This window comes from Acinonyx jubatus, chromosome A2 (genome assembly GCF_027475565.1).
Source record: "Acinonyx jubatus isolate Ajub_Pintada_27869175 chromosome A2, VMU_Ajub_asm_v1.0, whole genome shotgun sequence".
NCBI lineage: Eukaryota > Metazoa > Chordata > Mammalia > Carnivora > Felidae > Acinonyx > Acinonyx jubatus.
Window position 1 is genome coordinate 71,272,053 of NC_069383.1, and position 22,638 is coordinate 71,294,690.

The 22,638-nt window shown below is 36.4% G+C and overlaps 1 protein-coding gene across 1 annotated transcript in view; it reads left to right on the plus strand.

Moving 5' to 3' along the window:
• The window catches only part of CALCR (calcitonin receptor), a 60,681-nt gene that overhangs the window by 12,380 nt on the left and 25,663 nt on the right, over nt 1–22,638 (plus strand). Inside the window, exons 4-6 of the mRNA XM_015066527.3 lie at nt 2,874–2,986; nt 5,856–5,947; nt 13,206–13,332. Of these exons, the coding sequence (XP_014922013.2) occupies nt 2,874–2,986; nt 5,856–5,947; nt 13,206–13,332 (332 nt within the window). The remainder of the gene's footprint in view (nt 1–2,873; nt 2,987–5,855; nt 5,948–13,205; nt 13,333–22,638) is intronic.

Sequence of the window (22,638 nt, forward strand, 5' to 3'; positions counted from 1 at the left end):
GACAATGATTCTCAACCCTGATACCCTTTGGAATTGGTGAGCTTTTTAAAAATGCTAATGCCTGGTTACCTCTCCAGTTAATCAAGTTTGAATCTCTGGAGATTGGAGCTGAGCATCTGTAAAACCTCCATATGAATCTAAAGTGAAATAAGCATGCTGCCTTCTTCATGGGGCAGTCCAAACTTAAAATATTTTAGGGAAATACCAGTATCACAGCACATGCAGAGTGGCTCCAGACTATGAAGGGACAGCAAACTGTGTAGTGTGAGTAAATAGGGATGTTTGGTTTGGAAAGGGAAGTTAGAGTAGACATGTCCTTTCTTTGAATATTGAAAGACTTGCCAGGTGGGGAGGACAAGTTCTTATAGCTGTAACAGGTAGAACCAAGAAATGCTTAGATCCAGACTTTAGTGACATCAAAACAAAATAATATTTCCTACAGTCTTGTCCATGATTGGAATGGACTTCTTGAGGAGGAACACCCCTCCCTCCTCCATAGAATATATTTTGCCTTACATAGCTAAAGAACGTTGTTAAAACAGATTGGATTCATTTTGATAAAGTAATAAGCTAGTTTCTGACAATATAATAAAGATAAGATGCTGCATTGCAAGCCACTTTTCTAAAAATTGCAAGAAGCTTCAACAAATAGCATTAGCAAAATCATTGACCAATTGTCAATATCAATTTTTCTATGCTGATTAGTGCTAACCCTTTTTTGAAATATTGTTGGTGTCCAGTGGTGATTCTTTTTTTTTTTTTGAATGTTTATTTATTTTTTAGAGAGAGAGAGAGAGAGAAAATAAGGAGGGCAGGGGCAGAGAGAGAGGTAGACACAGAATCCAAAGCCAACTCTGAGCTGTCAGCACAGAGCCCAACACGGGGCTCAAACTCACAAACCGTGAGATCATGACCTGAGCAGAAGTTGGACACTTAACCAACTGAGCCACCCAGGCACCCCTCAGTGGTGATTCTTTATATAGTTTTTGTCCAATGGCTATCTCAGCAAATTTACAATTAAAAATTTTTCCATTTAACTTTCTAACAAATTTACATTAAGCAATGATGAGTCTCATAGGTTGCTTGAAAACATCTTTTGCTTGCAGAATGTGTTTTTTCATCCACTTGAAATAATTATTAGAGTAGACATACAAACAAATCTACAATTTTAAGCTTGAATCTTGTTTAATTTGATAGCACCTGTTTCAGTTCTATACTTAAAAATTTTTAATTTCCCTTAAAATCTGCCAAAGATAAAATAATTCTCATACTAGCTCTTAGCATATTGATTGACTAACCATAACTACTGATAGAAAATTATTTTAAATATTATGAGATCTCAGTGATGTTTCAGACAAATAAGGTTTTTTTTTTACATGAATTGTTTTCTTAGTATTTAAAACAATAACACTTTCCTCCAAATATTAGTATGTGATTCAGACTCCCACATCCTGGACTAAAAAAAAACCCCAAAAGTGATACAATAAAAGGTCTATCCACAGGTGGGACAGCTCTTTGCCTTTGCCAATGAATAAAAATGCTTCAAAATTATTTTTGCCAGGAAATTATCAAAAATCAAAATTTTGTAAGGGTTCTAAATACACTGGTAAAACCTATTTGCATAGTATACCAATTTGAGGTTGCTTTATGATATCTAAGGCAATAAGTGCATTGCAGAGATATTCTGGAGAACTAGAGGAAGTCAGAATAACTCAGATTAAATTTGGCAAGTGCATTCATTTCAATGTGCATTTGTTCATTATTTTCTATTTTATTTAACTCAATATAATTTTTTCTTCCATTTGTATAGCCAATCAGATTAGATTTTAAATACTATCTTACAGTCAACAAATTATTTATGATTCTTTGGGTCACTGAATGGAGTGTAGATAACTTGCCCACAGAACTATTAGCCTTAATACAGAGTTAACTAGCTGCACAATAGCTTTGGAATCAAGCAGACCAGACCTGGATTTGACCCCTGGCCTTCCTACTTGCTAGCCATAGATGGGGAATTTACTCAACCTATCTGAGCCTCAGTTTCCTCATATGTACAATGGGAAGACCAATACCCATCTTAAAGGGTCATTATTAACATTTAAGAAAATAATTCTGCAAAGTGCTTAGCACAGTGCCTGGCCCATAGCAAGGTGGAGATCTTTAAAATGCCAATCCAGCCAAATCAGCAAATTTCACTATCACCTGAGAGATGGTTAAAGAAGTAAATAGCGAAGGCTAAATCTATACATCCCTAGTATGCCCTCTGTGGGATAAAGAGATGATTTAAATGAAATATTTTTGAGAAGCACAAAAATTATTTCTTGATACACCTCTTAGTTTTGGACTTCTTTGTTCTCTTGGATTTAACTATATGAAATTGCCAATATTTGACCATCTGACTCACAAAAACTGTGGTTTCATACAGTCAACCTAATAAATAAATATTGCATATAAACGAAGATGTGGTCTTGCTCTTCTCATATAGTTTCTATCTAAAATCAGAAATGTAATGTGCCTTTAAAAAAATATGAGGTACAGTATAGGTAGCACTTTTTAGTGCAACCAACCTGACATTAAATCCTAGCTGATCCACTATCCAGTGACTTTTCAAACTCTATAACCTCTCTCACTCTCTGCTTCCTGTTTACAAAATGGAGATATAGCAACATCCGTTTTATATGGCTTCGCTGATGATAAAATGAGAAAACGCATGCTAAAACATTGTGCATAATACATCTTCATGATGGTCTCCATTGACCTATATTCACATTCAAGTTATATAAAGTGATTAACATTGTGGCATGGCTTTTAAGCTTTATTTTTCCTTCTTGGTAGTTTGAGATAATAACGTAATAATTGTGTTTCCTTAACAGAAAAGGTTACAAAATACTGTGATGAGAAAGGGGTTTGGTATAAACATCCTGAGAACAATCGAACCTGGTCCAACTATACTATGTGTAATGCTTTCACTCCTGAGAAGCTGAAGGTAGGTTCTATTTCAAATTTCGGTATTGGGTGAGAATGCCATTATTTTTACATAGAAATATATGCATCACTATGAAACACCTGCTACCAAGATGCCAACCTATTTTATAGAAGGAAATCAGATAATGGCCTGTAAGTTTCTAGGGACTCTATGAAGTAGTATTAGAAAAAAATGACATTCTACTTCTTGCTTTGACACCTGGTGTCAAAGAGTTCCATGAGCATATAGAATCAGGCCATTTATAATGAGGCAAATAGTGTCCATGGGAAAGATGATGGGATTCCCCATTCAGACATTAGGCAGCATTTCCAGGGACTCTCTAAGATGTCTCTTCTGTGGGAAAAATTCCAAAATTAGAGATTTTTCCTCAAGCCACAAAGTGACAGTTTCCCCTCTTCCCTGCCCCCAAGATGCCAGTTAGAGTTTTACTATCAGGGCTTGAAGGAACCCTTAGAAAGGGGCTGCCCATCAGCCTGTAGATACAGGTGTGGCAGTTTAGGTTATTTTCAGTGGAACTACTTTTGTCTTACTGCCTGTTAAATATTTTTAGTATCATCTCTGCTTGGATACATTTAAGCCAATGGGAAAAACCCAGATACTTACTCTCCAAATGCATGAGAAATCTGAAAAAAAAATCACTAAACCCACAATCAGCCTCCTCTTTCCCACTGAGCTGGGAGAAACAGGCAGTGTTTAACCACACAGCAGTAGAAACCTTTTGTTTCCTTCAAAGATAGGCCTGCATGCTAAATAATTACTGAGTTGGAAGCTAAAAGCTCATCAGTGCTTCTGTTTGCTACAGTGAAGATTTAGGAGTATAGAAAATTTTCCTTTTATTAAAAACAAAACAACAGCAAAAAACAAACAAGATGAACAGGTAGCCTTGAGACCAGTTGACTAGAGACCAGAAGGACATCTTGTCACAGGCGTAGGCTGGGGGCACCAACGCTGGTTACCGCTTTACAAATTGCATAGTTGCCTCTGAGAATTAGATGCATGTCTACATCCTAATGGAGAGCTATTTACGTAATAAGGTCTGACTGAGATGACATGTCACCAAGTAAGGAATACCTGAATGAGTGTTAATTATGATTTTACAGGAAAAAACTGTAATCCTGTTAACTCAATTGTTATAAGAGTACATATCCAAGTAAGTAGTTCTTCAGGCTGCCATATTTGACCTTCTCATTCTAGCCACATCTGAGATAGAAAGAAAGGATTTTAAGAGTAAATGTTCCCCTCTGGGCACCTAACATAATGATTGAAATTCTTTGAACAAATCTTCCATCTATATACAGGCAAAAAAAAATTTTTTTTGTTTTGAAGAAAGAATCTTAGAATTTATTTAAAAAAAAAAAAGCACTTCTCAGTCTTAAGAATGACACCAAGAATGGCAACTAAATTATGAGCTGTTGGTTTAATCTTACACATTTAGACAACTTTATTTCAAAAGAATAAATATTTTTTAAAGTAGTCTGGAGGCAACTGAAAGAAAATCAATTATATAAAATTTTCTTAGAAATAAAAATATACAGAGATAAAAATAAAATAGTGACAGAGGATGGGGCATGAGCATATATCTAAATTAAAAACAGTACTTTCAATGACAAGGGGATTCTACATGGTGAACTATTTAAAAGGAGGAACTCTTAGAAAATGCCACTCCTGGTTTTGTCTAGTGGTAAAGTGAAAAAAATAGCCAGAAAATGAATTGGTGGGAGAAAATACAGCAGCTGAGTATCTGTTTTTTTGCAAAGATTCCTAAATACTTCCTAAGAAGGGGCTTATAGGCTATTTTGAAGTCTTTATCATAAGTTCTAGATATAAACCAACGACTCCAACCTTAATTATCATTTCTGCAAAGACAAAAAGCATTCTGTTAGGAGAGTAGTATCAATGAAAATGGCAAATAATATGCAAATGCCCGGTCAAGTGGTGAACAGCCACAAATCAGGAGATGTTGATTAGTTCATTTTGAAATTCAAACTCCTAGAAAAGCAATATTTGTTTCTGTCCAGCAATAATGCATTTAACCAAACAAAGGACTCTGCATGCTTTGAGAGCCTGTTAGTGGAATCAGTACTTCAATATCAGGCTCTTCATGAGTAAAGTGACAAGAATCAAATGCAGAAGGGTCATGATTTGTACATAAATGCCACATTCTACCAGGAATTAAAAAACTTCACAGAAATTATCCAACTTATTTATACTGCGTTTGTATTGTGTGTTCTATTGATTACTAAGTGGTGTCAGCGTTTGCTTTATGTTTATGTGGTTTGAACTGATATTATTAGGTGAATAGAAATTACAAATTGTTTTATCTCTCTGACTTGAGCTCTGGACCTATATGATATTACACCCATTTTCTTGTGGTTAGTGTTTACCTAGATCATCATCTCCCCATCCTTTTATGTCCAGTATTTCTGTATCCCAGTATTTAATTATGTTTCTTATAAGTAGTATGTAATTATTTTAAAAATCATTTAGTTTGACCAAATTATTTTACAGATAAAAACTACTGAGATCTAGAGGGGTGAAGTGGCTGACTTATGAGAGTCACACAAAGACTTAATCACTAATACTCTGAGTAAAGAACAGCTCTGATGAATCCAGTCTTACATTCTTCCCACCACATCATGCAAATTCTAGTATAACTGATAATCTTATACTATTTAACCTGTTAAACCCAAATATTATAATTCAATATAATTTCTCTGAAATATGTTATAATTTTAGATTTTTTTTAAAGGAGAACAATTGTTGAATTACACTTATATTAAAAATAGAAACTGTTTTCCCTCCTCTATTATCACTTATTTGCCTGTTTATTTTTATAACTGTTTCATTGTTGTTGCTGTTGTTGTTGCAGAACGCATATGTCCTGTACTACTTGGCTATTGTGGGTCATTCTTTGTCGATTTTCACCTTGGTGATTTCGCTGGGGATTTTCGTGTTTTTCAAGTAAGTACCCTCATAGCATCTGCTTTTTATTTTCTTATTTAAGGTACTGAAGTAAATGGTTAACTCTGCAAGAGTTGGGGGAAGGGTGATCTTCTGCAAATCACAAGAGAAATGCACCACCAAGAGTCATGAAGTAGCAAGGAAAATAAAATTAATTAAAACCATTTTTAATCCTATCTCTGAGAAAAATAAGGTGGAATCGTATAATTCTCAAAGGCAATATGCCTTTCCCAAAATGAAACAGTCCTGTGAGCCCATAGGTATCCTGTTAACATGTTAAAGGCTCGACTTACCATTGCTAAGGTTGCAGGAAGTATTGAGGAGAGGCTCTTCTTCCTTCTTTTACCCCCATCCTAAAATATGGAGGTCATGGCCAGAAGTTCAAATGCACCTTGGCTAATTATGAGCTGTATCACAGGTGGATTTGGCCGGTGGAGAAGTGTGGCTACTGAGGCCATGATAGTGTTTAGTCAGAGAAGGAAGGTAAGGCTCCCTTCTGGCCTTGACTCACTCATCCAAGACCAAGGAGAATCTCTGGAAGAAGAGTCAAGTGTCAGTATTTTGCCCTTGCAAACCTGGCATCATCCACCACAGTTACCGCCTAAGACACTGTGAGGAGTAAAATCCCAATGAGGTTTCTATTCCAAGGCTGTGTCTATGTACTTGATTGCATTATATATGACAAAACATTGGTATAACTACTGATTTTGTATTAATGGAGAATTTGAAACTTTAAATCTGTTTTTTTCAGGAATGACTTCCTAATGCATGTGAGATAGTAACGAAAGTTAAAGTCAGTTCTAGAAACATCCTAAATTTAGTGTAGTTCCTTTAAATCAAAGGCAGGAGGTGCTACGTTACCCTTCCATGAGAATTCTAATTTCTACATTACAGGGCTGTCTCCTTCAACTAATACTTTTTTTAGTTGCAGTGGTATTATATAAATGGTAAAGAAAAGCTCCTTCATAGGCTCAGACTACAAATAATCCTCCACACTTTACAGATGTGATTATGTAACTAAATATACAGTGACTCATATATAGTATAACAGAATCTTAATTTGATTTTTGTTAAAATATTATCATGATAATACTAAAGAAGCCTAACCCAAGGCGGGAATCACCTGTAAACACACCCTTAACACAACTACTACTATTTTTTTCCTTGATCCTTTTTAATCTTTGCCTTTATCTTATACCATTATCATATTATGTCTATATAGTCAAGATTCTTATTCTGACAAAGGAACGTAACTGAATAGCAATTTTTTGTTAACTGCATAATAATAATTAAATAACAATAAATAAATAATAAATTAAATAAACAGAATGAGCTCTTTCCATATATGGTTTAACAGGAGAAAGATATAAACAAAGCAATAAGACATAAGGGATCAATTACTAGAATTAGAATAGAAGAGTATTTTCAATTATAATGATCAGAATACAACAGAGTAAACACACAGCATGATTAATCTTGGAATGTCTATTCATTTTTCAACTGCACTTGACCACGGTGAATAAATACATCATCATGGCTCCCATAGAACTTTGATTAAAAAGTCTGTCACTAAAAGTCTCACCTTTAAAATTTTTAATGTAACCATAAAAAATTGAAAGAAAAAGCCCCCAAGTTTGTAATGGTGAAACTAATAAGTGTATTCTGGAGTTTAAAGATAAAAAATGTCCAGGGAACATTTCTTACTTCTTTATTTCTCCAGTCACTTAAATAAGTGATAGGATGTGAGAGCCAAATCAGCAAAGAAAATAGCAGTATTCTTTCAACACTCCTTGCTGTATTAAGCCACTGAAGATGGGTGTTTAAAAGTACAGCACATAAGTAAAGTAAAATACTTCTCAACTCCAGTTAGACCCAGAACACAATTAATCTCGCTGAACCCATGAGAGAATTTGGGGGCAGATTGATTAGAAAGCACCTAATATTGTCCTACGATCTCTCAGTTCCAAAAGCCTACCAAACAGCAACTTTAATCTTGGGAGGAAAACCAGCTCTTATGGATTTATAATCTGAGTGCGATAATGGGGAGACATAAACCGAAATAGCTTGTTCTCCAAAGCACATACAACAAGAGACAAATAGGATATGAAAAACACACATGCTGCGATATCAAATATTCAGATCTAAAAGCAGTCACACATGATTTTTATACTTGTTCTTAATTTTATCTTAAACCTGCTCAAACTAAAAATATCCAGGGCATTTGTGTTTTTTCTTAAAATTAAAGTATGTTTCTGAATCTTCAGATTTTTTTCTTTACATTTGCATTTCATAAATATTAAAAGAAGGTAATTCTGATCTATCATTGGATTTTATCTTTTAATTAGCAACATTTTCCCCAAATTGTTCTCAATGTTCAACATCACCCTTAAGGTCTCTACTTCATATTACAGTGGAAGCTTCTGTGATTTATGAGTTTAAGATGCATCATCTGTGTAAACCTGAGCAAAAAAAAAAATCATAATTCCCTCGCTTAATTCCACCTTCCCAGGGTTGAGTTATTTTGCAAAATCCAAACAATCAATTTCATAAAAATTTCATGAAACCAAAATGAGAAGTTACACCCAGTCCCACTTTTCAGACCTAATGCCCCATTCATAATCATCCCATTGAAACTCACTCTCAACTCATCAAATGTGCCTTATAGGATCTATAAAAAGGAATAACCCTGCAGGTGTCCTCCTCAAACCAGCAGGCTAAGAAAGCCTGCAAAGGAATTTAAAGTCACTAAATACACGGGAGGCTGTGGAACTGCCAATACATTGCTGCTAAAAATCTGGGAAATTACTCATATATACTCATTTTCTTTGCAGGAAAATTAGTTAGGAGCAACAGTATGGAGAGGGATTAAATAGAAACATCAAATTTATTCAGCAAGACTCCTCACTACTACATGCCAATAGTAAATGTCAACAAGAGAGTTAAGATGAAGATACCCCGAGGGGAGACAGGCTTGAGAAAGCCACATAAGTGGACATTTATTTGTGTGCATTTCCTGACCATTTTAAGCAAGTTTGCAATAAAATTCACTTATCCCATCAGTTCCAGTTAGAATTATCAATTGACATTTCTGTGGAAGAATCCTAAATTACTAAATATCTAACTCTTTTTTCTCAGGAAAGCACAGTAATAGAACATTCATTATCATCCATTTTAACTGCTTGATACTCATGCCTTACTTACTGTTAAATTTTGAATATTAATTACTCTTGCCTGAAAGTTAATAGAGATACATGTTGGAAGATGGGGGGGGGGTGTCTTTATTGCATTACATTGTCTACATTACATTACATTGGCCATATCAGCACAAAAGGAGGTTTTCCACTGGGACCTTCCAGAAGCAATACTGATTCCTCTCTACTCATCAGCATTCACTATTATTCTGTCACATCTACATAGTAGATGGATAGATAACACTTTAACTTCTATAGCATCCACTATGATACATCTCCAGCTGCCTTCCTATTGCTCCAAAGAAACCACTAAATCAATGGCACCAAAGATAACCTCCTTTCTCCCAACCCACCCTTGACACAACAGGACACAAAAGATAACTGCCAGTCATATCTTGGTAAACTGTTCACTCATAGAATAGTGGTAATAGGAAAAGAAGCAAGAATTATGATCAAAAGGGAGTTCCTTAAGGATAAAGATTTTGTGCTAAATCCAAAGGTATAAAGTCTCTTGTCAGAGGGGAAAGATATAAAGAGTATTGGGTTTCAAATTCTTCTAGGAGTTTTAATGCAGTCCATTCCACTATTCCCTCCCCTTCTCTTTACTTGTCTGGTCTATTGTGAACAAAATATGATAGCCAGGTAAAGAAAAATTTAGCATTACACTGAGAGATATGACTCCTTGTACTAATCACAACAGTTATTCCAATGCACATTTTCTCATGCATCAGTAAATTCAAAACAACTTTTACTTTTTTTATTGCTTGTGTCTTTCCTCATTTACTTTGAATGTGACTGTAATTACACTGTCTTATAAAGGACTGAACACTGCTCTTCCTTATCCTCTGATATCAGACTGTTTTATGCAATATGCAAAACTCAAGGCAAATATAAATGCTTTCTCATATGACTAAAAGCTCCCCAAGAGCACACACATACATACATAGGGTCCCAATTATTTGAAACAAATAGTGTGGCAGATTTACCCCAAGTAAGCTAAAACCATGAAAATAACATCTAGCTTTAGTCTTAAAGTATGACATCTTGAGATTCATACCTAGGTAAATCATTATCTCTTCCTCACATTTGAGTGACACTTTGGGCCAAGACAGACGTCAATTATGTTCTCTTATCCTCCTGCTATTAGAGAATCTATAGTACTTAGGGTTCCTTGTCTTGCAAAGAGTAAGCAATGTTCTGTCTATCTAAATAACTGTTTCTTTTAATCAAGAGGAATGAAGTATAGCTAACATCAGGTTTGTGCTATTTTCTACTTAAGACCTTTCAGATCTGACAGATCATGTTCATTCAAGCAACAAGATATTTGCATTGAGAACAATTGAGCGCATAATTACTCATGTTAAGTTCAGTTACCCTCTTTAGCATCCTATACCTCTCCTTCAGAACAGTAATCATAATAAGAGTAAATAAAGTTATTTAGCATATAAGGTCTCTGAAGGCAGAGGCTGTTTTGTTCATCCATATACCCCTAGCATCTACCAAAGGTCTGAACCATATGGTAATGTGTGTTGGATTTTTAAATGGGTACACAGTGATATGTGTTAGATTACTGAAGGAATTTTAATAAATTTAAAGTAACTCTAACTTGCTTCAAAAAGCTGAGTTTAAATGTTGTCAAGTAAGTGTAATAAAATTTTTTTAAACTCAATAAGCAGAAATTATATTGAAACTTTAAGACACAAACTCTTATTATATACTAGTCATATTCTTCCTTTGGAGTCTAATAGTTTATCCAGCTTTAAACCTTCATTTTCTCATTATATAATTAACACCATACCACATACAGGTTTTAGCTACTGTTGAACAACAGCATAATGTCCAATATTAGGTAGTTAATACCTATAGTAAGAACTTGGCAAATGTTCAGTATGATTCAAAGTATAAGATATTACACAATCTAGCACTTAATGTAATTCTCTGATATACTGGAAAACTACTTACTGGCCACTGCTTGAAGAAGGAAATTGCTCTTATGTAAAGATTTTTAATTAAAAAACATGAGTATCAAGCCCTACAAGGTGTCAAACACTGTTCTAGGTGCACAAAACAAATCCTTTAGCACTCCCACTCTAGTGAAAGAAACGGAGAAAATAACAGGCAATAAACAAATATATGTCAGAAGGTGGTCTTAAGAGAAAAAAATAATAAAGTAAGGATAAAAGGGCCAGGGAGTAATAAGCTAGAAGTAGAGGAAGCCGATTTTTGGTTTACACAGAAGATTGAGCATTAACCAGTCCTTTAAACTAATGTTGTATATCAGCAGATTATTGAACTCTACCTGATCAGAAGAAAACCAGGCATGAGAACAGCGGCACTGTGTGATGCATTTATCCATACTCTTTAGTTCTGGATAATGCCAAGTGTCGTTGGTTTAAGCCAGGCAGAATCCAGTAATGAGGCCACAGCTATTTGCCCCCCAGTGAGAAGAATTATGAAATGCTATTATGACTAGATGGAAAATGGCAGGTCACAGGTTTAATGTACCAGTTGCAATATTGAAGAGTTTATGCAGTATAAATGGGTATGATGTTTCCCATAAGTAATTTTTTCTTTTTAAAGCCTTAAATTTGCAACCTACTTTTATAGTACTATTATAAAACCAATTAGGTTTGGTTTATTTAACAGAGTTTTCTGCTGTCAAATAAAGTAGTACAGGGGTGGGTGTGTGTGTGTGTGTGTGTGCACATGCGTGTGTTTAAGTTCTTCTCTAAACCCTTCCTGGATATAAGGTTCTGCATTCTATCCCTGCTCAGCAAGTTGAAAAATTTAAGATATTCTGTGTTAACTATTTACTAATGGTTGTGCTTCCTGAATGTTGAAAGATGTAGTTACAATAATCAAAATATGTTTTAACAGATGCCCTTATTACTTAAATCGACTTTTTACAACAGATAATTGCATTTTCTTTTGATTCGAAATTTAGGAAAGCATTGTTAAGTAAAGCCAGACCATTCTCATATTTCATCTTTCCCCAGAATTTCCTTTTCAAAATTCCTGGAATCCTAACTTTATTCCATGAATTAGGAATAATTACTATGATCAGTCATTGGCATCATTAATTGAATGTTTTAGATTTTCACATTATGCTAAATGTTTTTTGACTGGATCAGTTATGGTAAATGCAAGATTTTTATTCCTCTTGGATAATCATTCCAATTTTGTTATAGCCATCCTGCAGGACTCTCTCCATTTGCATCAAAAAGTGGAATAGGATATCCAAACTAATGTTTATTTATGTGATCATTCACACAAATACGTATGTACAAGCTTATGAAATGGAGGAGAAAGGAATGAAAATTCCAACAAATTGTTTAGTGTCCAAAAGGTGGGAAATGGCTATGCCAACAAGCAGTGGCACGTGGATGGGTTTCATCAGATCCAAACCACAATATGCCTTATAATGAGATCAAATTTGAGCCTATGTAGAATTCTGTGCCTGTGTCTGAGCTCCACCATCAGGAGGATGTGGAAAGGGAGAACCACAGAGTTGATTCCAGTTGGAATATGAGAAATACGAAGACGTTAGAAAAAATAGCAAAAGAGAAGAATGACGGAGACTTAATAAAGTCTGTGTCTGTGATGGGTCAAGGACACAGATTCAGTACTTTGTCAAGGGCAGCCTTGGTTCTGACTTCATGCTCTGTTATCCCATTTGCCACACAATTTCTGCCCGGTTACATCAATGAATATTCGACTTTTCATCTGAAGCACACTCCAAACCCTAATGGTTTCTCTTGTAAGAGTCCTTCTCTTAATTAATTTCACGACATTTGGTATAATTAAAAGTGATTTTATCACTCACTCTTTCAGTTATTGTATGAAGTCACCCTGAGGACTGAAAACTATGAGCTACCGTGACTAGAAAACTGTTCTTAAAAATCAGGCAGAAAAGTAGTAATGAGTCTTAAAGATGGGACCAGTCTCACTTATTTCTATATTTCTCTCATCTATTGCTAAAGGAAATAATACAAATATTACCAAAAAAAATTTTTTCCAGGTATGTCAATATTTTTGGCACCGGTTAATGCTGTTACTTTTTCCTCCAGGAACCTTGGCTGCCAAAGGGTAACTCTGCACAAGAACATGTTTCTGACTTATATTCTGAATTCTATGATTATCATCATCCACCTGGTTGAAGTAGTACCCAATGGAGAGCTTGTGAGAAGGGACCCGGTAAACACTGCATGATTTGCTTTTGATTTGTTCTTAAGGATGTAGTACACATGAAGAGTGAACATGGTGCTATTGTGTTTAACTGAAGCAACTGTTTACATGTGTGATCATATTTACTTTTACAGTTGAGTTTCGCATCAACCATGACATATCATTTCTATATAGTTATTGGAAGTAATTGCTATATGCAGTAGTAAAGGGCTGGGAATAATTCAGTCAAAACCAAACAAGAATTATGCAACAAATCTTGAGTTTTTACTACGAATTAAAAATTTATTCACATCTATGGGAAGTTTACTGAGCACATCTTGTGAACGTGGGCAATTTGAGGTGTACTAAGGCAATGCCCCAGTGTGTCACTAATGGGTTACAGGTGTCCTTAAAAGTAATTCCCCTTAGCATCCTGACACCAGGCTGGGCTTGCGCCAGTCAATTTAGCTATGGGTTGCTATGCATTTACTCTAGTAACCCACATAAATACTGTCATATTCTATGTCTGCATAACTTGAAAAAGGTTTAAATACCCCTAACTCACTCACTCTCAGCTCCCAATCTCTGCCGCCAATCCCTATTAACAGAGCTCAGCCATAAACCAGAAGGCAAGGAGGCCAGGATGGAGTTGTACAGATGTGTTTCTCTGGCCCCAGGGCAGTGGGAGCAGGGTGGAGAGTGCATTTGAGAACATGAACAGAAGCTATCCAGCCCACAGTAAATGACCAAGGGATATTTTTATTTTTGTTTCTCTGCTTAACTGTGTTATGCAAGCATCTGTAGATAGCCTCATTTTTCAAAAGTGGCATTTGACAGTTCTGCCAACCCAAAGACAAAAATGCGTGAAATCTGCCCAGAGCATGCATCCTGTGTGACAGTGGCATGGCATGGGAAAGCAGCTTAATTTGGCTTCTAATGAATCCACAGTGTTAATAATTTTTGCAGTGCAAATATATCCAGAAAGGTATGATGGTCCATCTCTTAAGATCATGGCATCTGTTATCCAAGACAGTCTTATCTTACCTACAGAATGTGACCCAATGGGCTCATCTTGATGAGTTTACTTTTTGAATGTCAACTGATTTTAATAAAAATAATTTCATTTCCTTTAGTCTTCCCAAGACCCCAGGAAAGGGTGGATATTATTCTCATTATTAACTGAATAAATTGAGGCTCAGTGAAGGGATGTGTCCTCTGTACTGTGGTTAGTTAGAGATGGGATTCAAACCCAGACCTGTCTCACACAAATCCCATCCTCTCTCCTATATACCACATGGAGCTCTTGATTAATTTCCTTAAGAAGATGTGTTCTTAAAGAAATAGTCTCAACCATTCCCAAGTGGTAATTGCCCATAATTGGGCACGTATAGTATGTTTCATTAGGGAAGCTGACACCTACTAAAATGTAAAAGCAATTAACTAAGCATCTCTCATCAGAAAAGCCCAAATTTTTGGCTTCCCATACAACATTAAGTGTGGAAATCCTGACAAATTACAGTCTGTATGGAGTAGGCCTGGAAATGGCACTTTAGTCACTAAATAATCATGGGAGCAACACTCAGTCACATTATGAAGTATTGTAAATTCTTGAGTAACCTCTGTCCCATCTCTCTTGTGAGGGTTTCATACCCCTGTATCATTCCACCATCCCTCTCTCTGGCTCCTAGGGTGAAGGGGGCTTCTCATCCATTGTGAAATCATACTAAACCTATTATCTTCCTGAAATAGTCTAAATTCAGGATTTTTCTGAATTCACTATTGAATTACAGAAGCCACTTAACCTTATCCATCAACGAGAAAAATAAAAACTGTCCTGCTTACTTCCAAGAACTTGTCCTGGAGTCCCAAAAGTAGCACAAAGCTTTAATTTTTTAAGCTTTATTTTCTTCATTTCAAGAGTGGGGGGTGGGGGGTGGAGAGAGAGCACACATGCGCACATGAGCATGGAAGGGACAGAAAGAGAGGGAGAGAATCCCAAGCAGGCTCCATCCTGTCAGCACAGAGCCAAACACAGGGCTTGATCCCATGAACTGTGAGATGATGACCTGAACCTAAATCAAGAGTCAGATGCTCAATTGACTGATCCACCAAGATGCCCCGAAGCAGAAAACTTTTAAAAATTCCCAAAGGCACAGTATTGCAAATGATCGCTCACACAGTTGCTGCTAACTCTTGCCCTATAACTGACTTCCTAGGTCTCTGCACTTGGCTTCCCTGGTCCATTTATTAGTCTATTCATGGCTCTTAACAGTGGATGTTTTCACTTTCATAGGCTACTTTAGGGGCACACATGTCTATCTGCTCTGCCAGTTACCATGCATAGGCTGCCTCCTAGCCAACAAGTCAGCCCAGCTCTGCCTTGCAGCTTCTCTCTTGCCTAGAAACCTATAATAAAGCCTATAAGCAGATGTTTAGGGACCCAGTTCAACAGCTCATCTCCTGGGAGAATGTGTGAGCATAGGAGAGCCAGAGAAATTAACAGGAAGCTTTCTTCTGGTATGGAGGAGTGAGGGTGGCTCCTTTGCACACATTAGGCAATCTCAAAATGACATAAGTTTGAAAAATGGAAAGTTTATCTTTATGACATGACTAGCACCTGGTTCTGCCAATCAATATATTGTTAACCTAACAGACTTGTTATTTTTAGCTATGCAAGAATAAACTTCCTAGGGAAAAATTGTAAAATCTTGAAAGGCAGAATTTAATCCAATCAATCAAGTGTTGTCGATCGCCCAAAACTCGAATTTTAGTCTTCAAGCTGAACTACATTCATAGAATTGGGGGAAGATGGCTATTTATGACGTCTTCTTCACAATGCCTAGGAATAGACTAAGCCTCATATGGAAACAGCTTCCTATGTATTGCAACCAAACATGTGGGGTTCAGTCCTTTTTTTACCTATTTCCAAGTGTTTGTGGGGTTTCTTAACAGAGAACACAGGAGCAAAAAGTCTGGGTGAAAAAGAAGCCTCCTCTCCTCTGAGGTTAGACAAAATGAGAATAAGCCACCAATAACAAGCCACTGACAGTGGGAAACAGGGAACATCATAATGTGTGAACACAATGTGCCCTCTTTCACATTTCCAAAAGTCTGTTTCTTCCATAAAACAAAATTTGGAAATTCATGCCCTTTACCAAATATATATAAATAGTGTAGACTAAGCACAAATGACTACAACAACAAAAATTAATTCATGTTTGTAAATTGTGAAACATACACTTGCTCCCCCCCAAAACTAGGTCATTTGGTTTTAGTACGTTTTCTGTTTGAAAATAGTCATTGTTTTTCAGTGAGATCTTATTAAATCTTTTCTCCAACTCTCTGTATGCAAAACTTGGGGCTGCTCTGTCTAAGCAAAGTTCAAGAAAGGGCAAGAAACAACCTTCAAGTAGACATGTCTTCTATGTTATTTATTCATCCTTGAAACTGCTTATTTAGTATTTCCAAGAGAGACAACAGTCTTGAAATCTGTGCTGTAGCTCACCTTGAAAACACATATTCCGTCATTAACGCACTCAGAGAAGCCCAATTTCTTAAGTATCGTTTCCCATCCAAAGACAATGAAATTGAATTGCAGTTGCAGCTATAAATTCAGGAATTGAGAAGGGAGAAATTTTCCCTATTGTGATATATTTACATTTACAGGGGATAAACAAGAACTAGGAGAAGTTTGACTAGGAAAGCCCCATCTTTCCTAAGAGTAAAGTTCTTCACTGCTTAAAAAGGCAGAAAAAATATCATCCAAACACCGAGAATCAGGTCATCAATATATTAGTAAGTCACATGCAAAATTGTATATTTAAATGTTACTTTAAATGAATCATTTGAAATATTGCATTTTTCTTGAAAGAGTGACATTCCAGAAAACATTAGATTATGGTTCTCCATAGCCAAGAAGAGTGGAGATAATAAAAGTCCAAGAATAGACCCCCCCAAAAAAAATTTTTAAAAGCACAAGAAATGTTTGAAAAAAAGAAGTTATTGGACATTGTCAATTACATATATCTATTGAAATTACAACTAACATAAAAAAATAACTACAGTCATAAATTAAAGTATATTTGCCAGCATTCCATTTATCTGTGATTCAGGTGTATGTCTCCTTTAAAAAAAAACAACAACAACAAAATATGTAATTTTTAAACCCACTTTTTCTCTTAAGCAAACTAAAAGCAGAGTTGTAGATTATTTTTTCATTCTGACCCAATTCTCAGGTCACTGAATCAGCAGTTAAGAGGCAAAAAGATTTTCCTTCCCAGTGCCCAAGGGAATATATTAAAAAGAAAGTTATTTCTTGTAAAAGGAGGCTGCATCATCCCAAATGCTGTTGCACTACTTCTAGAAGAGTTTATTTCGTTGGGGGCAAAAGCAAACAATGTTCTCACTCCTCAGTAGGGAATCCCTATGGACTTGCAGCCCCTTTCCCATCAAAGTAGCTAGTTTCTTTCCTTGGAATTTTTTTGGTTAGGCAGATTCTCTCCTGTAAAACCAAGGGTGAGAATTTCATTCCTTGACATTCTTTTTTTAAAAGTTAAACTCAAAATAACTCATGGCACAAATAAGGGCTGAATAGAGCCTCAGTTTATTGAGTGATGTGAAAATTGCCCATTGTCATTTGTGTCATTTGAGTATTTCATTTCCATAATACCTAAAATTTCATTTTCTTGTTCCATCTGCTTATTTGATGATCTTCATGTAGAGTCAGGAGGCAGAATTAAAAGCATTGTTCTTACTGCATCTAAAGGAAGCTGGCAGCATACTTGTCATTTTCTAGGAAGAAATGTCTCTCTGAACTTTTTATCTGGGTCTGAAAGGGACAATACAGGGAGATTAGTTTTTACTGGGAATCTGGGCATTTTGCACTTCAAAAGCCAAAATAATCGAGACACATTTTCTATAGCCTCTTATATAAGCAAAGTCTGAAAAACAAAGTGGATTTCTTCTAATTCTAATTTGTTCAGGACAGTTGAGCCACCAGACTATGTCAGAACTTCATCATAGTCACAGAAAGATAGGTTTGGAATGATTGCCGAGATCTAAGGCACCAGAGACAGCTGAAACCCAGGGTGGAAACTAGAACCCTCCTACCCAGCCCAGAGGAGACTGGTGTAAGGGAGGGCATCTCCATGTGAGAGAGGTGACAGGGACAGCAGAGTTTTTGAGATGAGAGATCAATGCAGGTAAAACTAGATTGGAATTATCCAGCTTAGTAGCCTGTGGAAGAAATTAGATTGGGAATGAAAAAGTATGATGGATTTGAGGGATGATGCAGAGAGCATATTGCCAAGATGTGGTAATGAAATGAAATATCCTACTCTGGTCATTTATGCCATTTTGTTTTACTTACACATCAAACCAATAAATGATATTTTAACTAAGATTATATGGTTTCCCATATGGGTTTGAAGCATTTACTGCTAAAATGGCTACAAACATCAACCCAACCTCCAGTTTCTCTCATCTGGCCAATCTGGGTGGTTCCTCTGCACAGGAAATCAGTGACTTACAAATGGTACCTTGTGATGTGGTTTGTGTAGCAAGGCTTCATGTCAACATTTACAGCTAGTTTCCCCTGCTTTGAGAAGGTTATCATGCATTTTATGCAGAACTTCTTATAGATTTTATTCTCAAAAGCTTTTAGTTGAGATAGAACCACTCTGTTGGTTGTATGAAGGAGTTTGTACATTGAACCAACCCTGTTGGTTCATCGCTAGAATCGCTGTGCTTAGCTGGATTGCTCCAAATTGGTCTTGCTGATCTTAGAGGATCTCAAATCCTGTAGTTCTTCTACTTACTTAGAGATTATTCTGTAATGTTGAGCAATTTACTGAAACCCACTTTCCTAATGTGTAAAGTGGAGATAATGATAGCACCTTCCTCATAGAGTTGTGTGTGAGGGTTAAATGAACTGATACACTTAAAATGCTCAAAACCAGGCTGGCACATAACAACTGTCAAATGTTATCTATTATTACTTATATTATAGTTGTTACCACAGTCATGAGGCCTTAAGTACTTGTCATTTTCTAACTCTGCACCTAGTTTCATTTCTGTGTTACATAGCATAGGAGATTGGAAACACAGAGCATTTGTAAATTTTGCTTAAATCCAAAAGGACTAAGTGTAAAAGCCAAATGCAAAAAAAACCTTAGAGGTTAGTAAGTCAGAAATAACCAAAAGGGCGGTGGTCTGAGAAAATAAAACTAACTCAGTCATGGCTTGAGAACTTCTAGTGAAGAGTGACATAATATCCTCATTATATCATATAGAGAAAGACCCTTGAGCGTAGCAAGCTGTTAATTTGTTTTCCTTCGTCACATTCCTAACAGGCTTTTTTTTTTCCATCATGTGTGTATCCTGCTTTTCTGTTTACTATGGCTTTGTTTTCTGAATACTTCCAGAACACTTCCTTTGCCAATGTGTGGGTCATCTTCCAATGTACTTATCTTAGATGGGACTTTTATCTCCAGTGCTTTTTCCCCCCTAAACACACTGAATCATGACTATAGTTCCACAGATTCAAGCTCATTTTCTCTGAAGCTTTATCAGAAATCAGCTCAGAATTGCATGACAGACTCGCATTTAATTGAAAATGTTATATCCTGAAATTCCTCTGCAGAAAGATTGTGGTACTTCCTTACAAAGTTATTTAATGCTGATTTTCTGACTGGGGGATTCTTCTCCTTCATTCAGCTAGCTTTAAAGACTGTACAAGTTGACAGTTTTCAAGTTGATATGAGTGCCTTTTTGCTCCTCCATTTATCAACTGCACTGGCATCTTGACAAAAAGTACTGTAATTTCTCCTCATGAGGTTTTAGTATACATGTGACTCAAAGTCGGGACTTCTCCCACTGCATTGTGAGTCTCCTGGAACATAGATAATTAGGATTATCGGCACTGGAAGGCCAGCAAGTAACTAAAACAGGAGTAAGATACTGAGGAAATTACATCTATACCCTAAATCCATTCAAAGAGGGGCCCATGGAAAAACAGCATCAGGATCCCTAGATACTTGATAGAAATGCAGAATTTCGGGTCCTATGTTAGACCCTCGGAATCATAATCTCTATTAGTAGGGCCCAACAACATGCGTTTTAACAACCCCTCCCAGTGCTTTTTGATGCATGCTAAAATTTGAGAAAATCACCCCCATAGGAAGATCACCACTGTATACTCTTTTATTATTTACATTTGAACTGAACCTATTTTGGAGGGGTGCACTATAAGAGGCTTTCAGGAACTCATACCCATACCTTTTCGACTTCAATATCAAGGAGTAGATTAGAGGGAATTTTAAGCTTGTAAGATATATGAAGGGATAAAGAGGAAAAATTAAGCAATATTCCTTTTCTAGTTCTCCATGTATCAAAATCACCCTCTCACTTCAAGAGAAGAGAGCTGGGAAAATTACCAGCTTAAACGAATGTCAGTCTTATTTGATCCATCCTCCCTGGTAGACAAACAAAACTTTGCCCACAAATTCACAGCACTGTTCACTCCAGTTCCAAATAATTCAGGGAAGATCAGGGAGATGAGCCTCCATTTCCCAAAAGTTTGTGCCCACACAAGACAGAATGATCTACAAGAGGCAGAACAAGCCAGAGATGCAGTGCCGGCTGGTGCCCTGTTGACGTACATATATATGTTGGCCGGCTCTTGCTGGAACATTCAGAGAACAGAAATGTGATTTCTAGAAACCTATCAGACTCCAACAAAATTAACTAGAAGATCAGAATCCTTTTTGTTTTGGCTTTTAGATGTGGTTAGCCTATTTCTCTCCCACAAAGATTTTCTTCTCTGCATTTTTACTCATCACTCCTTCCCATCTCCTACTTCTTCTGGATGGTTTCACCCCAGTTTTCATCTGTGACCAGTTCTGGTTGTCTGTGTGGAAGTGGCTAGAACACAGACAAAGTTCTAATCCAGGGAGCCATTCACAGGAGACTGCATTGCCCCTACAGGTCTGACTCCTGTCTCCCAAGGAAGCCCCACATTGACTCTGAAAGTATAAAATCCCTCTTCCAATGGCCGTGGGCCCAATATGACATGTTTCCCTGGAGAAACCAGAAGCAGACCTTTCCAGTATTTCCTGATCCACACATCCAAAGACACCCTCAAATGACACAAAACATTTCTTTGGAGTAGCTCTATTGCAGCTACACAAAAAGTTCTACAGAGAAGTTGCCCTGAAAAAAGTAATCAAAAATCACCCTCATGGGAAGATACTGAGACCTTGACTATTTAGAAATATCATTTAGAAATAAAAATACCTGGGTCTCCTGAGTGACTCGGTCAGTTAAGCATCCGACTTCAGATCAGGTCCTGATGTCGCAATATGTGAGTTCGAGTCCCACATTGGGCTCTGTGCTGTTAGCATGGAGCCTGCTTTGGATCCTCTGTCCTCTCTCTGCCCTTCTCCTACTCTCATTCTCTCTTTCCCTCTCTCCCTCCCTCCCTTTCTCTTTCTCTCTCTCTCTCTCTCTCTCAAAAATAAAAATAAATAAATAAATAAATAAATAAACATTTTTTTAAAAAAAGAAATGAAATACCTCAGAAAAGAAAATTTGCACTCCTGTGATAGAGCAAAGTAAATGCTAGTTTGAAAAGCAGACATATTATAGGCAGGAAAAACCTCAGGTAAAAACAAGAAGGTGAAAATCTTCACTGAAACCTGAAATTTGAAGACATGAGGGGTCAGGCCAGATGTAAGCTACCTTTAAAATAAATAATTTATATCACATTCTAGAGACACATTCTCATTTCTCCCTCTAAATTTTGCACATTTGGAATGCAATTCCATGGTTGATAGGTTGGGGAAACAGAAGACATGTCTAATAGCACAAAACAATCAGTCACCTAATAAAGAAATTGATTTAAAGAATACGAAGTTTTACTTAGAGATTTACAAATTATTCTCCTTAAAATGAAAGCCTAAAGAGAGAAGCAGTATAGTGGAGTTGTATCATAGTAGGGGTGTTGGATATTAACATTAGCCTATTAAAATAAAATTCTCAAATCATCAAATTATGCTCCAAAATCCCTTAATTCATCTGTCAAGTACAACATACGTTCCTGTACAGAAATGCTTATGCACATGAAAGTTTGAGGACACTTTGGGTTGTTTTTCTGGTCATCTTTCTCTGCTGGGAACTCATTCCTTGCTTAAAAATAGCTTCCAGAATGATAATGGCAGGGAGACAATGGCAGTGATAAATAACATCACTAATTTTCCGCTAAGCCTTTTTGGAAACTTTATAGCACTGATATTGCTTTAGAAGGAAAGAAGAGCAATAGGAAAGATGAGAAAAGTAAGT